At 44.4% G+C, this 16,910-nt stretch overlaps 1 protein-coding gene across 2 annotated transcripts in view; it reads left to right on the forward strand.

The window, feature by feature from the left end:
* Window positions 1-1,820: 1,820 nt before the first annotated feature.
* The window catches only part of SLC9A8 (solute carrier family 9 member A8), a 71,296-nt gene continuing 56,206 nt past the window's right edge, over window positions 1,821-16,910 (forward strand). For both annotated transcript variants that reach the window (XM_052650530.1, XM_052650531.1), the window contains exons 1-3: window positions 1,821-1,933; window positions 3,819-3,997; window positions 9,743-9,823. In XM_052650530.1, the coding sequence (XP_052506490.1) occupies window positions 1,920-1,933; window positions 3,819-3,997; window positions 9,743-9,823 (274 nt within the window). In that variant the 5' untranslated portion in view covers window positions 1,821-1,919. The remainder of the gene's footprint in view (window positions 1,934-3,818; window positions 3,998-9,742; window positions 9,824-16,910) is intronic.

Raw genomic sequence — 16,910 nt, forward strand, 5'->3', positions numbered from 1 at the left:
GTACTAGTCTAGATACTTAAAAGAGAACAAAACTTTGCCATTCAGAAGTTTATGTTCTCATGGAGAGAAGAACAATAAATGAACATATAAGTAAAACATATATGTTCAGGGTTATGGAGGAAAAGAATGCAGAGAAGGGAAGAGCACTTGGATTTTAGACAGGTTGGTCAGGGAAGGCATATTGGACAAGAAAACGGTAAACAGAAAGTGGGAAAGGTGGGTGTCGAGGAGCAACCTAGGAGCTGAGTATTCTTTTTTATTTATTTTTTTAATTATTATTATTATTATTATTATTTTGAGTATTCTTTTTAAAAAAGTTTTATTGATTTGGCTACACCAGGTCTCAGTTGCAGCATGTGGGGTGTAGTTCTCTCACCAGGGTTGGAACCCCAGCCGCCCGCAGTGAGAGCGCAGTCTTAGCCACTGGGCCACCAGGGAAGTCCCAGGGCTGAGGATTCCTGACCAAGGGCCTGGCCAGTGCAGAGGTAGAAGTGATCCTGGTGTGTTTCAGGTGCCCCCAAGGAAGTCACTGTGACCACAGTGGAAAATGCGAGTAGGAGGGAGGGGACTGACCTCACAAGGCAGAGGGGGCAGGGTTGCGTCCTGGAGCTTCTCCACCTTTTTTTTCCCTCTGACTGAGACTGGAAGCCAGGGTACCTTTTAAGCAGGGGAGTGACTCAAGTTTAAAAGGTTCACTGGGGCCTCTGTTGTGTGTGTTTCCTTCCTCCGCTGTGGGAAAAGCTTAAGGAAGAATAGCAGAGTCAGAAAAAGGGTTTAAACAGCTATCACAGCTGCTGAGCTACGATGGTTTCCACCAGGGAGGGAAGTAGCCGCAGAGCTGGCATCAAAGCCAAAGGCCTCACAAGAAGGTACCAGCTCTCCAGGTGGGGGCCTTCCTACCCCTCCAACTTCACTTTGTTCTTTCCTGTTTCCCCAACCCCACAGATCACTGCTAACTGTGGTTTCCCAAGGACAAAAGAACAGAAAAAAAAAAAAAAAAAACCAACAAAAAAACAACCAAGGGGGGCCTTGGAAATAAACTTTATTCTCCTTTCATTCTGCCTGGTGTCTGGAAATTCTTTTCTAACCCACACAGACCAGGACACTAACCACGCGCCTGCATGCTCAGTCCTGTCTGACCCTTCACGACCCTCATGGACTGTAGCTCACCAGCCTCCTCTGTCCATGGGATTCTCCAGGCAAGAATATTGCCCTTTCCTCCTCCAGGTGATATTCCCCACCCAGTGATCAAACCGGTGTCTCTTGTGTCTCCTGCATTGGCAGGCGGATTCTTTATCACTGAGCCACCTGGAACCACGTATAGGCGTCTGATTATTTGTTGAGACAATGAACAAATGAATGAAGGATTCATTCTTAAGATCATCATCCTCTATTTTAGACAGGAATACAGTCAGAACTCAATATGTTTACAGATAGAATACTGCACAATTCTGCAAAACTCAGCCCTCTTTCGGGCTGGGGAAAACTGAGACTGGGGGGGTATACCCGTGGGGTCCCTCTGCTCAGCTTACTCTAGAAGCTTCCGTCCCACTTTAACTATGGTCAATTCCTGGACACCGGGAGGAAAGCGCGCGCTTTCAGGATGAGTCACAGTCAACTCAGGAGTTTCCCCAAAACGTCCCAACCCTGTGGACGGGAACAGCCGGAACTTCGCACGGCCAGAGGGGCCAAAAGAAGTGCGGCCACACATCCCGAAAGTTCCCCGGGGTCCTCCCACGCGCATCCTCCCGCCCTCCGGCCATAGAGACGAAGGGACAGAAATGCCGGCCTCGTGGAGCCGAGACTCCGCCCCGCTGCCGGTCGGCCCGCCCGCGCCTCCAGCGGAAGCCGGAAGCAAAGGCGGGCCCTGCTAGCCCCGCGCTCGGTGGTCTCGGAGGCTCCGCGGGATTGGGGAGAAGATGGCGGAAGAGGAGTGAGTGGGCTTTTTTTCCTGGGCGGCTGAGGCGGCAGGGCTGGGCCCGGCCGGGTGACAGCGAGCCCTTCAGGCCGCCCTCCGGCCCCAGAAGGCGGAGCTCCTCGCGCGGGTTGGCCGGGACGGACCGTGCTGGCGCCTGCGAGCAGGGGGAGGGGCGGGCCTGGGCCGCGCAGCCCCCTTGAGGTTGGACCCTCTGGCTAGGTATCGGCCGTTGGTCGTAGATCTCGGAAGCTGCCTTGCGGAAACCGCAGCCCGGATTTCACTTTCCCATTTTTCGGTCATCTGCGGATTACGCAGCGCTCCGCCGCCTCCAGAAAGCTCCCCCCTCCCCCTTACGTAGCCAGTCCCCTCCTCCGTTGTAACGATCATGTTTTCTTGTTTCCTTCAATGAAATCCATTTATTCATTAAACTGGTGGCCATCTACTGTCGATCAGGCCCTGGTCACATGGTAGAGAGGGAGACCGACCCGGAGCCCCTCTCAAGGAGCTTTCGTTCTAGTGGAAAGAGAAGACCATAAATAGACAAGATAATTTCAGTGTTCTGAAGGAAGCGGAATGGTACTGGGGTGGAGGAGGCTTCTCAGGAACAGGTGACGTGCCGGATGAAGCCTTAGAGGCCAAAAGGAGGAATAGGAGAGGGAAGACAGGTGCAAGAAAGAGCTTAGTGCCTTTTGACACTAAGGACAGAAAAAAAGGAAGGCTGGAGTGTAGAGAGCAAGGGCGCTGGCTGTGTAAGACAAAGGGAGTGAGGTGTCTCCGTCCTTCAGTTGCCTCGGGAAGGACCACTCTTAGTCTTTTCTGCATACCTGCCCTGCACAGTCTGCTGCATGTTATAGAAGCCCGTCTTCCTGGAAGGAGTGTATGAAAATTAACAAGGAACCAAGCCAACAGTTGAAATTTGACTCCCTCGCCTGACAACTTTTCTATATGTCTTTTAGCCTAGTGGTCATTTCATTTAGTTAGCTTACTTACTGAGCATCTTGGCTGTCACAGACACTAACCTGGGCCTCAGCAGCACAAAGGAAAAGAGGTGGTATGGCTCAGTGATTTCAAGTTTGGATTCAAATTTGGCTTGATTCTGCCACTGACTTACTGAGATACTAGCCAAGTTAAGCCAGCAGGCATAACAAAAGGGTCTCTGAGCCTGTTATTCACAGGTAAGAAAGAGAAAGTAGCAGTGTCCACCTCAGGCTTGTTAATGCCTGTTAAATGCAGGTTTGTATGTTACCTGGTCCCCAGAATGAGGCTGTACTCAAAAAACAGTTGTTACAATCACAGCTGCAATGGTTATTATGTCATTATCACACTAGTTTACAATCCCAACACAATGTGAGGAGATAGCTGTGAGGAACATAGTGGTGGGGTGTAGTGGGGGTGTTACAGAGGGGATTATTTTGGGGCCATTGAACTGAGGTTGTAAAGTAGGGTAGGGCATTCAGACTTAATCAACAATTGAGTAAAATCAGTGGCTTCTTGCACATTCGATCTAAGGAAAAGGATGTAAACTGGAGAAGTAAAGGCGCTTAGTAAATGATGTTGGAGCTTGGAATGTGATGAGACTCCAGTTTGCCTCCCTTTGTGCTGTGCTTAGTCCATAAATTCCCCATTAAGGCAGCATTTGGTTCTACACTGGCCCTGACTCCCCCTTGTCCCTGACCTCTAAGTGGTTGTGTTCAGTGCACCTGAGGCCACCCGTACCCTCGTGCAGCAGCAGGCAGGAATCTTCCTAACCAGTTTCTCTCCAAGGCTTGCCTCTTGGTTGCAAGCCTTGTGAATGCCATAGAGCTCCAGGCCAAAGTTCTCTTTCTGCTTTGTGTATGTGTTGATAACTCATTTCCTCTTTCCTTTGTCTGATTCAGCTCCTTTTTATGTTCTCCAACAGGTTCCCCAACACGACTCATGAAGGTTTCAATGTCACCCTGCACACCACCCTGGTGGTCACTACGAAACTGGTGCTCCCGACCCCTGCCAAACCCATCCTCCCGGTGCAGACAGGGGAGCAAGCTCAGCAGGAAGAACAGTCGAGCGGCATGACCATTTTCTTCAGCCTCCTCGTCCTAGGTGAATGCAGGTCCTCGGGGAATGTTCTCGGAAACACCATCCCCTGGCATTTTGAGCGTCTGTGTGTGCTATGTGTATGGTCAACCCCGGGTCAGCTACGGTTGACCTTGTCAAGTCTGCCTCTCATTTGACTTTCAGTGACCCTACACGGAGGGTCACTGATCAGTTCATGATGCCATAACTGTTTCATCTCATAGTCCTCTTTCTTTATAAAATCATTGAGCTTAGTCATTCTGAAGAACGTCTTTATCATAGATGTCCTTTGAAACAAAGACTTAAAGAATTATTGATCTGGAATGAGCCTTGAACATCTTCTAGTTCAGTGTATTTCAGATTCTGCTCATGAGTCTCTGTGTGTGTCTGTGTGACGCCGTGGCTGGGGGTCGGGGGTCACACGGCAAAGCATCTGACTTTCTGACCAGAGCCGCATTTTGTTTCTTGTGTCCATTCAGCTTCCATGTAAACGTTCACTTAGTTAAGAGTTTTGCTGTGAGTGGAAGACCAGACCCCTTGTGTTCGCACACTATTTTCTTTAACCTCTGTTGTTCCCGCTAACTGTGGTCATGGCTTTTGCCATGTCTGTGTACCGCCTGTGCCGCCGTTTGCTGCTGCTACTGCTGCTGCTAAGTCGCTTCAGTCGTGTCCAACTCTGTGCGACCCCATAGACGGCAGCCCACCAGGCTTCCCTGCCCCTGGGATTCTCCAGGCAAGAACACTGGAGTGGGTTGCCATTTCCTTCTCCAATGCAGGAAAGTGAAAAGTGAAAGTGAAATCGTTCAGTCGTGTCCACTACCCCATGGACTGTAGTCCACCAGGCTCCTCCGTCGATGGGATTTTCCAGGCGAGAGTACTGGAGTGGGGTGCCATTGCCTTCTCTCTGCCGCTGTTTACTCACGTGATATTTTTCTTTAAAGAGATTCACTCTCTCAAACTTAAGATCTCATTTTATTCAACCGCCTTATTTCACAGGTGAAGAAATTTAGGCCCATAGAGTTTAAATTAATTGACAGATCTGTTTTAGGGGAGACTAGAGGCTAATTTTCAGGTTGCCAGACATCGGTCAGGAAGTTTAGATAAAAGGCAATTTCTTAGCTGCCTTGCAGACACTATGGACAGTAGACAAGTGTCTTAGACCAGAAAACCCAGTTAAAACTGTACAACCACTTTGGATCAGCTAAGAAAGAAATAACTTCGAATAGGATTCTCCAAACTTGTTTGTAAAGTGAAGTTGGCATGTTTACATTTTATGCTCCTCTTTAATTATATTGAGTCATATTTCTAGTTAGATCTTTTCAGAAGAACGGAAGGTACAAAAAATACAAGAGTGCAGAATATTTCTCTGATGGCTATTAGGATTGTTTTTGGTTTATTTTTTCGCAGAAAAGTGTAACTTCTTTCACATTTGTATTTAGACTGTTAGTTAAGTAATTTTACTAAGTAATTTTATTTAAAATCTCAGAACTCATCCTTGTCTTTTATAGGTTTTTAAAAACTTTTCTTTTTTGCCATGCAGCATGGTTTGTGGGATCTTAATTCCTGACCAAGGATCAAACCCAAGCCCTTGGCATCACTGCAGAGTCTTCTCCACTGGATTGCCAGGGAATTCCCATATAGTTTTTTTTTTTTTTTTTCCCATATAGTTTTAAAAAATCTTTTTTCCAAAAAAGTACACAAACCACAAGTGCACGGTGTCCATTTAGATTGGATATGCCCAAGTAATTTTTTACTCTGTCAAGGTAATTCTGCTTCTCAGGGATTACTTCAACAATCAAGGACTCTTGTTTTCTTTTTTCCCCCTTTTGTTATAGTATTTGAATAGTAAGAAGAAAAGCAGTTGTTTTCTTGACCAAGAAGTCTTTAGTACTGAATCCTTAATCCTGAAGGAGTATTGTTAGTCTGTTTACACTGTTGTCAGCATGATATGTTAGGGGATATAAAAGGCAAGCCTTGGGAAAAAAACTTCCGTTTTGTGATCACCTTTTTCACTGGAGGGTGAGAAATAAGACTTTCAAAGTAACTTTCAGGGTGTGGAGCATCTCGGATTAGCTTGTGCCAGCGATCACAAAGCAGGTTTTTATGATGTGCTTTTTAATCCAGATAAAATGCTGCCCAGTGTTTGTACATCTTTGAGGCCCAAAAGGGCTGAGCTGTATTTAGCAGTGCTGCGTATTTCTCTTGGATTGTCTTCTCTACAAACCCATCATAAGCCTCTGACATTGGTCAGGTGGTTTCTGTTTCCCCTAATCGGTTGACGATTTGGTATCTTCACTTTGCACGGGTAGATTAGCATGTGTTAGCGGAATGGAATGCTTTCTATGTAAATTTGAAGGGAGGTTTTCCCTCTCTTGTATATCAACAAATTATTATGTATCTTGTATATTTATTCCTGATTATATGTCCACACAATGTAAATCTGATAAGAAAAAAAAATGTCTATTAATAGATAACTAGCCAGATCACTTAATGCATGGACTAGTGAATTGAGGGAAACGGTCCGTCAGTTATTCTAGACTTCAGGAGTTCCTAACCTGGAACAGATTCACCACTTTTTATACTATTGTAGTCAAGTCAAATGAGATTGTGACTTGTGTGTGCAAAGGATGCCAAAATTCTAATTTTGACTTCAAGAAGTTTGAGGTCAGTTGACCTACACTTTTCCTTTGCTGATCTTTGACTCCACGGTGACAGTGGTGAGTCACCGTTACTGATTTACACTAGAGTTAACTATTAGCATCATTCGACACATTTTTATGGGCCATAAAATTTAATGGAGTTGTTAAAATTGACATGTCTTATGTTTCAATGTATTTTCCATAATTAAAACTTCAGGCATGAAAAATTGGAAATACAGGAATTTGTGGTGCTCATACCATCCGTATCACACAGAAGATTTTGTCCCTCCTTGCTCTGTATTTTCTCAAGTGTACTTGAAAATGTGTGCTCAGATGTGTATGTATACATATGTACATTCATAAGCACATAGGCAGCGATAGGCACATACTGTCCGGAGTTTGTTTTAACGTAAGAGGGGTCCTATAGCTCAGCTTTTCTTCTCACAGAATGGCTTGGAGATCTTTCCATGTTAGTGCTTTTTGCATATAACTTTTCTTGTTTTTTGTTTTTTTTTAAGACAAAAATCTGTGTGTGTGTCGTAAAATCGACATCAAGTTTACCATTTCGAAGTGTGTGACTTAGTGGCATTCATTACATTCACAGTAATGTAATCTGAATCTGGGCAGCCATCACCATGATCTAGTTCTGGAACATTTTCGGCACCCCTGAAGGAAACCCAGTTCCTGTTAAAAGCAGCCACTCCCCATTCTGCCTCCCCGCAGTCTCTGGTAAACACTGTTCTGCTGTCTCTAGGAATTTGCCTGCTGAGGGTATTTCATACAAATGGGACCATACAGTGTGTGGCCTTTTATGTCTGGCTTCTTTCACGTAACACAATGTCTTCAGGGTTCATCCGTGCTGTGGCGTGTGTCAGAATCCCCTTCCTTTCTATGACTGAATAATCGTCCGCGTGTTTATCCATTCATCAGCTGATGGGCATTTGGATTGTTTCCACCTTTTGGCTATTGTGAATAGTGCTGCTATGAACACTTTTGTTCAAGTTCTTATGTGGGCATATAAAAACCCATTTCTCTTGGATATATGTACTTAGGAATGGGATTGCTGGGTTAAGTGGTTACTCTGTGAGGAGCTTTCTCGGAAACTGCCGAACTTTCCTGCCGTAGCTGCGGGCTCCGGTTGCTCTCCATCCTTGTTACCATCCTAAAGGCTGTGAAGTTGTGTCTCGTTGTGGTTTTGATTTGCATTTTTCTAATGATTAACGAAGATGAGTACCTTTTGATGTGCTTATTGACCATTTGCATATCTTTAGAGAAATGTCTAAAATATCTTTTGCCCATTTTAAAAAAGTGTGTTGTCTTTTTGTTCTTCTTTATATACTGTGGACACTAGACCCTTATCAGACATATGACCAACAAATATTTTCTGTCATTCTGTGGGTTGTCTTTGCAGATCTCCTTTTTATCTCTGAAGACCATTCTGTGGCATTGCTCGTCCTTACATGCAGCTCTCTCTGCTGATAGACAGCTTTTCTTTTGCTCTTGTTTTGGGGTGGGGGTGCTGCACCAGGTCTTAGTTGCTGCACGCTGCAGGACCTCAGTTCCCCGACCAGGGATGGAGCCCAGCCCCCTGCATTGCGTGTGCAGAGTCTCCATCATTGGACCACCAAGGGAGTCCCTCTTTTCCTCTGTAGCTTCAGATAGTTATCTGATTTACGAGCAGAAGCTTTTAAATTTTGTCATCCAGATTGGTGCAAAGAAAGAGCAGCAACTGATTCAACTCCTTAGATCTATATATTTCTGTCTACTTATGTGCTCGTGTGTCTCCATTTTTATACAATAGGCATTCTCACTGGTTCCATGTTGAGCTTATGCATTGGAACTTCTTTCTTGCTCTTAGTATTTAATGGAGGACTTTTCCAACTAGGCTAAATATTTATAATGAAATCACACCACAGATTGATAGTTTAGAGCACAGAATGAAAGGACACAATTTCGATATTTACAGCTGTTTCCTTTCTCTGGCCACCTGGTGCTTTCTGGTGGGACTAAAGATAATCTAATTTGTCAGCGTGGGCTCTGAGGGTGGCCCGTTCACAGTCATGCAGATTGTTTGAACATTTCCTTTTACAAAAAAAGGCAACTCATTTATTTTTAATACTATAATACTCTGATGAGATGGCATACCAGCCAGGTGCCTAGTAAAAGAAAATGCACAGTAATACTTGGGCCTTGAAATTACATTCAGGAGTTATTTATGTGAAAGTGTGCCTCTTTTGGTCCGAAAAACCTATTCCTTTCAAACAGTTTTACATCTTTTTGGATCTTTGCTTTCATGACAACACCCCTGTGAGGAAAGTCAGACATTATTCTCATTTTCCTGGTTGAGGATGAAGGCCTCCAGGAGTGGGTGGTGGGTGCCAAGGATTAAGGGGACGGGGTTGGACTTGAGCTTGGGCCGGTGGCACCCAGCGGTGGTGTGACCTCGCTCAGCCTCAGCTTTCTTATCTTTAATCAAAGGAGGCAGAGGTGATGCCAGCTCATTCAGAGGGGGTGTTGATGGTCAGCTGAGAGAGCACTTGGGAAGTGCTCAGGGCCTCCCCTGGCTCATGGGGAGCCTTCAACCGGTGGAAGCCCCAGTACCCAGCTGGGAAGCAGGCACCCCAGCTCTAGGTCTCTATGTTCTTATCACCAGATTAGGATTAACTTTGTCCTGTTTGTAAAACACCCTGACTTCCTTCTGTGTTGAAAGAGAACACATCACAAGGCTGCAAAATACTTGCTGTCAACATATATTCTGTTGTAGCTGTCTTTGCGTAAAACTGATTGAGTTCATTGACTTCTTCCTCACTGTTGAGGATCATTTCTCAGAATAAGGCAAATTTGAATAATTTTAAATGGTTGTATGAGATTTCATCACTCAGAGGAAAGATAGGTGTCTGTTGCTCTTTCAACAACTGGAAAGCAGCAGCTAGTTCAAGCGTGTAAAGAAATGTAAAATGTAATGAAGTACCTCCAGATTCAGAAATAAGAAATTGAAAATACAGCTGAAGTTTACTGTGTCATTGCCAGTTGTCCATTTCCCTGGCGGCCTCCCAGAAATAACTGCTGCCTTGGGCTTGGTGTTTCCATTCAAAGTTGGGTTGTTTTAACAGTGTCTTATTTTTTCCCACAGCTATCTGCATCATATTGGTGCATTTACTGATCCGATACAGATTACATTTCTTGCCAGAGAGTGTTGCTGTGGTCTCATTAGGTAAGTGCTTAATGGCGATCCTATACTTAAAGCAGTAACAGTACCATTTTTTGAGTGCCTCCCAAGTGCTCCTAAGCACACGAGATGTGGTTTACATCCGAGCTCATTTCATCTTCTCTGCCAACTGCCATGAGGGTGTTACGATTCTGTTTTACAGATGAGTATACCGGGGGCTCAGAGAGTAGTGATGACCTCCTAAAAGTCACATGGAAGCCCCACTATATGCTTAAGAGCCCTTTCTACTTCTGAAACCAGGGCACATCCAAGGCTCTCATCAGTTTATTATATTGTGGTTACTTTATTTCTAGTTTCCAGTAGCCTGCTGCTGATAATTTGTGTCTTATCACCACTGCTTTATAAGTTAATTTTATGTATATATTTCTACATGACAGGCTTCCTAGTTGGCACAGTGATAAAGAATCTGCCTGCCAGTGCAGCAGACACCAGAGACATGGGTTCAATCCCTGGATTGGGAAGATCCCCTGGAGTAGGAAATAGCAACCCACTCTAGTATTCTTGCCTGGGAAATTCCATGGACAGAGGAGCCTGGCGGGTTACAGGCCATGGGGTCCCAAAGAGGTGGACATGACTGAGCATCTGAATACACATGCACACACAGCTGTATGTGCTTTAGAAGCTTTCTTTGCCTTGTAGATCTGGTTTAATATATTCAGAAATTCTTTCCCGATGCAGCATTGGTTTAGGTTAGGTTTGGAAATAAACATTCATACTGTTCACTCTAAGGCCTACTGCTAGGCTGTGCTGTCGCTCCACTGAGGCGAGTAATTGACACGTAATTCATAGAATCACTGAATTTTACAGCCAGAAGAGATTCTCACTTTAAGGTTTAATGTTAGTCACATCTAAAGTCGTCAGAGGGCATTCCCTTCTACCTCACTTACATTTCCCTCTTTTGTTTCCTGTGGCAACTTATTGAAAGGTAATTAGCTTCAATTTAGAGTGTGTGAATCAGTGTAATAACAGTTGAGCTCACATGTGAGTTCATTGAAGTGTTTAAGAAGGAAGAAGGAGCGGCCTCACTCTTCAGTAAGTGTTAAAGTCAAGATGTGGGTGGGGAGGCTTCAGTTCAGTTCAGTTCAGTCGCTCGGTTGTGTCCAACTCTTTGCGACCCCATGAATTGCAGCACGCCAGGCCTCCCTGTCCATCACCATCTCCCAGAATTCACTCAAACTCACGTCCATCGAGTCGGTGATGCCATCCAGCCATCTCATCCTCGGTCGTCCCCTCTTCCTCCTGCCCCCAATTCCTCCCAGCATCAGAGTCTTTTCCAGTGAGTCAACTCTTCACGTGAGATGGCCAAAGTACTGGAGTTTCAGCTTTAGCGTCATTCCTTCCAAAGAACACCCAGGGCTGATCTCCTTTAGAATGGACTGGTTGGATCTCAGGCTTACAGGATAGTAAATAGGGTTTCACTAAGGTTAGCTAAAGGTTAGTAGTCAGCTTACTACGTTGTCGTTACTTTCACTAATTTCCACTTGCCTATTGATGATATTTAATACTGCCTTATCACCTTTAGTCCTCTATAAGTTAATTTTCCTTGCCTTAGATCTGGTTTAGAATCCACCTGCAATGTGGGAGACCTGGGTTCAGTCCCTGGGTTGGGAAGATCCCTGGAGGAGGGCATGGTCACCCACTCCAGTATTCTTACCTGGAGAATCCCCATGGACAGAGGAGCCTGGCGGGCTACAGCCCATGGGGTTGCAAAGAGTTGGACAGGACTGAGCGACTAAGCATAGCACAGCACAGGTTAACTTTAGAAATGAATGATCAAGGACTCCCTGATGGTCCAGTGGTTAAAGATTTTGCCTTCCAGTGCAAGGGATGCGAGTTTGTTCTCTGGTCAGGGAGCTGAGGAGCCCACATGCCTTGAGGCCAAAAAACCAAAACAAAACAGAAGCAGTATTGTAACAAATTCAATAAAGACTTTAAAAATGGCCCACATCAAGAATATCTCTAAATAAATTGAATGATCAGACTCTGTCCATTCTTCCCCCGCCAGCAGTCCCACAACTCTGGTTCAGCCCTTCCTTTGTCTTCCCTGGACTTCATGGTACCTTCAGTGCCAGGTTCTGGGCTGTGAGCTTTCACAGTGTCTTCTCATTTAAGCCCCATAGTCCCAGGTGATGTCATATTTTAAGGAAGAGGTACCACTAGAAAGTTTTGATCTTCAGTAAAGAGTTAGAAACAGGTTTTACTCAGAGTTCCTGTTCTTTATTGAACAGGCTCTTCATATGCACATCCTGGCAGATTCTAACTTAGCTAACAAGAGCCTTCGAGCTCTAAGAAGAGGAAGATCATTCATTAACATTCCTTTCCTGATATTGGGCATGTTGAAAATAAGCTGTTTAGCTAATACCTGTTATTCTTGGGCATCCAGTAAAGACTTAAAAAACCACTCAAGGAAGTTACAGTTTTGTGGTCAGTTTACATAGTTTCTTACGAATAAGAACCATAGTTGCCGTGTATCTGGCATGGTGCACATGGCAATTAAAGTGGTGGTTCGTATGATTTGGTTTGGGATGTCAGGGTCCTGACCTTTGAATGTTTGAGTGACAGGGGATTGTTGAGCGCCAGCGCCTGTAAGAGGACTTCGAGAGGTGGTGTTAGGGGCCTGCCCAGAGCCATCCCCCTGCCCTGGAAACAGAGTCCTCGTTTGGAACCTAGTGTCTTGCCACAGTACACTTAAGGAAGGTAGGCCCCTCTGAGTCAAGATTGGGCTTTGCCGTCATGAAAATTGTGCTGTCTTCTACCCGTGACTGTCTGAGAGGGGCGGAGGCAGTGGACAGTGTGAGACCCAGTTCTGGCCAATGAGATCGAAGGGAAATAGGCCAGGGTGGTGAGTTTGGGAAAACTTTTTTCTCTCTGGTAAAAAGAAACTTCTCCTTCCTTCGATACTGCTGCATGAAGATATGATGTCTGGAGCACTGGCAGCCATCTTGCAGTCATCGTGGCTCAAAGACAAAGCCAGAATGCTAGGGCTTGCCAAGGGGACAGATGGAAAACCCAGATTCTCAACTGCACTGTTGTTCTGTTGAATTGATAGCCCTGAAACCACCTATCTCAGAGCTGCCTGTTATATGAGATAATAAACATCTATTGTTTAAGCCATTTTTAGTCAGGTGTTCTTTTACTTGCAGAGGAAAACATCTTAACTGATACAGGACTCTTTCCATTCTGTGGACAATATCAATTCAAAAAGGTTCAAAGAACACAAATTGGTGGGGGTGTGGTTGCACACGCATTGGCTCAGGGCACGAGAAAAGCTACAGGCAGTGCCAGCGTCAGAGTCCACTGGATCAAGTCTCCTGGACTTTCTCCGTTTCTCAACAGTGCTTCCCTTGTTTAGGCTTCCCCGTCAGGCTCTCTCCACATGGTGAGCCTCTTCAGCTTCAGGCTCACCCTCCTTGCAGTGGCAGTCACAGTGGGCGAGGTGCCCTCCTCTCCTCCCAGGTCCCACCAGAAGCTGTAAGATGAACTCACCAGATGGCCACCCAGAACTGGACATGGAGTGGAGTGATGGTGGGGGTCAGCCAAGGCTGTTCGGCCACGGAGTTTATGTCTTCGATGATGTTACACAAATAACTGTAGCCAGAAGAGCCAGGTCTTAGGATGGAAAGTCCATCTTACTTTCAGTACTGATTTTCTAACTCAGGTGATTGGAATGCTAAAAGCACTTCTAGGGATCCTGCTGGGGTCCAGAAAGTAGTTTTTGTTATATTAGAGGACATTTGGATAGAATTTAGAAATGCTGACAAAGCTTTCAAAATAGTCCTGTAATTCATAAAGCTATGTAGATGAGAGGAAAATTTTTTTCTTCTACTGGAGCAAAGTGTAACAAAATACTGAGATAGCCACCATTTCAAGAGTTTCCAATTTTTATGCCAAAACAGCTGCCAAAGAAAATGAGGTTTTCATTCTCTCAGGGATACGTTTTCCTAGCCTACTTCTTCTAACCAGAAGTTACTTCTTAGTCCATAGTCATTTAGAGATATTGTTGACCTTTTGTGTTCAGCATTCAGAGCTCCTAAGAAACTGTTGGTATGGACGAGGACTGTCCGGGGACTTCTTTGGTGGTCCAGTGGCTAAGACTCTGCTCCCAATGCAAGGGGCCTGGATCAGGGCACTGGATCCTGCATGCTGCAACTAAGACCTGGTGCAGGCAAAGAAATAGATTTTAAAATATTAAAAAGAAAAGAGAAAGGGACTATCTATATTCTAAACAGCACATTTCTACTCTTCTATTTTATTATATTTTCAAGTGAATCCTGAGACTTTCATTCTTTATAAAAACATAATATCAGCATAAAGTTCTGAAGATATTCCCTTGACCCTTGTTCACAGCTTTCAGATACTTTCTATACTTAGGGAATTCTGTAGTTTGGGCCTTTTTAAGTAAATTTTTTTTCTTTATTTTGACAACCAGCTCCTCTTATAATGCCTCTTTCTCTCCAAACTACGGTTGGAAGTACACATATCCATCAGATGACTTGACTTGGTTTGAGTTGATACTATTTTTTTGTGTTCTTTACTTTCTCCTGTTCTTTCCATGTATTAGTAAAGTTCACATATTTATTTTTATATTTGGGACTGAAATTGATAAAGAGTGAAAATAAATAATTATCCTGTCCACTGTTCTGATAACTATAGCAGAAACAGGAGTAGATTTTTTTTCTTAGTCATACTTTACTGTAGAGTGAGGAAAGGCCAGAATAGGTTTAAGAGTGGAAATTTGACTACATGTTCCAGGGTTTAGCCTAAATACTGCTGCTGCTGCTAAGTCGCTTCAGTCGTGTCCGACTCTGTGCGACCCCATAGACGGCAGCCCACCAGGCTCCGCCGTCCCTGGGATTCTCCAGGCAAGAATACTGGAGTGGGTTGCCATTTCCTTCTCCAATGCATGAAAGTGAAAAGTGAAAGTAAAGTCGCTCAGTCGCGTCCGACTCTTTACAACTCCGTGGACTGCAGCCCACCAGGCTCCTCCGTCCGTGGGATTTTCTAGGCAAGAGTACTGGAGTGGGGTGCCATTGCTTTCTCCGAGCCTAAATGCTACTGACAGACAAATCAAGTTTTAACTTGTAACTGATTTGATTGAATCATTGAGTAAATAGAAATACACAAATGTGCTTCCTTGTCACAGTCTTCTTAACTTTGTGCTTTTAGTTATGTTAGCTCCTTTAGTTATGTTAAGACTGTAATTTTTTAAGAGTAGGGCTCTTTTTGTCTATGGAAGATTTCAGTGGAAGTTGAAAAAATATCACTCAGTTCCTACGTTGTTGACCCTGAGTAATTCTGAAAATAGCATATACAGTGATTGTAGTTCTAATTTTACTTAAGGTTTTTTTGCGGGGGGAGGGGGAGGATAAACAGTCTTTATTTCACCAGCAAATAAATTCAGGTCATCTCAGGTTTAGTAACCAAACGGATCATAAAAAAACATGTTTGCCCTCAGATTTTTTAAATTGTAAAATTAAAAAAAAAAGGGGATTGTAGACATACATATATACACATAGGCCTTAGAAATTTATATAAGTGTATAAATAGATATCTTTGTTGTTTAGTCACTAAGTCTTGTCTAACTGTTTGAGACCCCATGGAGTATCGCCCGCTAGACTCCTCTGTCCATGGGCTTTCCCAGGCAAGAATATTGGAGTGGGTTGCTATTTCCTTTTCCATCTAATTTTACTTAAGTTCTAAAAAAAGTTTTATTTTTTTAAAGAAAACTAAAGCAAGAATCCCGACTGTAACTGTTAACAGCTTTAATGAGAGTTTGACGGTGATGCAGCTTGAACTGTGCCATGGGTAAACTCTCCCTGAACCTTAGATTCTTTGATTTATGTTAGAGAAAGAACAGGCATTCATTTGTTGGCATTAAAGTAGCTGTCTTAGAGGTAAGAGGCCAAAATTGGTTGTCAAATTGACAAAACGATTGCATTAGAGTCTCAAGATTTTCCAGGCTGTTGCATTCCAAGAAGACTTTTAACCTCTGTGTTTCTGGAAACATGGACCAGAGGTGACAGTTTATTCTTGGAGCGCCTTGTTGCTCTTTCACTGCCATTAGCGCAGTGGAATACTTGCCCTTCTGCCTGGACTCTTGCTCCTAGTTTTCTGACCATCTTCTCTTGGCTCAGCATTTTTTCCATCTGAAGTTACATTTTACACTTAAATCTTTCAGATATGTCAGAACAGTGAAGTAGTCTCAACTTTAGAAGAGAAAGGTTGCTAAAGGATTGCATTTTGAAACGTGCTTTTCTGGGCTGACTTCTAGACATTTCCTCTTTCATCACATACATGCTCTCAGTGGGTTAGAAAGGAATAACGTTCCACTGAAGAAGTACCTTTAAATATATACGTGTACAGGGCTTCCCTGGTGGCTCAGTGGTAAAAAAAAAACCCACCTGCCAGTGCAGGAGACATGAGTTCCATCCCTGGTCTGGGAAGAGCCCCCAGAGGCAGCTGAGCCCCTGTGCCCCAGCTACTGAGCGGGTACTCTAGAGCCCGGGAGCCACGACTGCCGAGCCCACTTCCCGCAACCCCTGAAGCCCGCGTGCCCTAGAGCCCGTGCCCTGCGACAGGAGAAGCCACCGCAATGCGAAGCCTGCGCCCCGCAACTAGAGAGTAGCCCTCGCTTATTATAACTAGGAGAGCAAATCTAGGCGCAGCAACAAAGACCCAGCACAGCCAAAAACAAACAAGACCTGTATCAACAGCACTTCCCCAGAAAACAGACAGAGGGCCCTGAGGCCCCGACTCTCCTCTCTCTGGCGAGTCTCTGTCTTTCAGAATACTATCTTTGGAGTAGCTATTTTAGTATAGGTGGCAGCATCAAGGACAGGAATTTCAAAATTAACCTTATTATAAGATAAGTGGTTCTATGATTATAGCTGACAAAATGTGCTAACAGTATTTTAAAAAATCGTTTGTGGTTAAAAACATATTGCCTCAGTAATTGTATTCTTTTCCATTTGTTTATGTAGTGGCCAGACCTGTCTCCTCATGGTGATCAGCCTCAGTCATCCCTGCCAGTGTGGGAGGTTTCCAGGCCTGCTGGTCTGTAGGCACAAAGAGC

Source organism: Budorcas taxicolor, chromosome 13 (genome assembly GCF_023091745.1).
Source record: "Budorcas taxicolor isolate Tak-1 chromosome 13, Takin1.1, whole genome shotgun sequence".
Taxonomy (NCBI): domain Eukaryota; kingdom Metazoa; phylum Chordata; class Mammalia; order Artiodactyla; family Bovidae; genus Budorcas; species Budorcas taxicolor.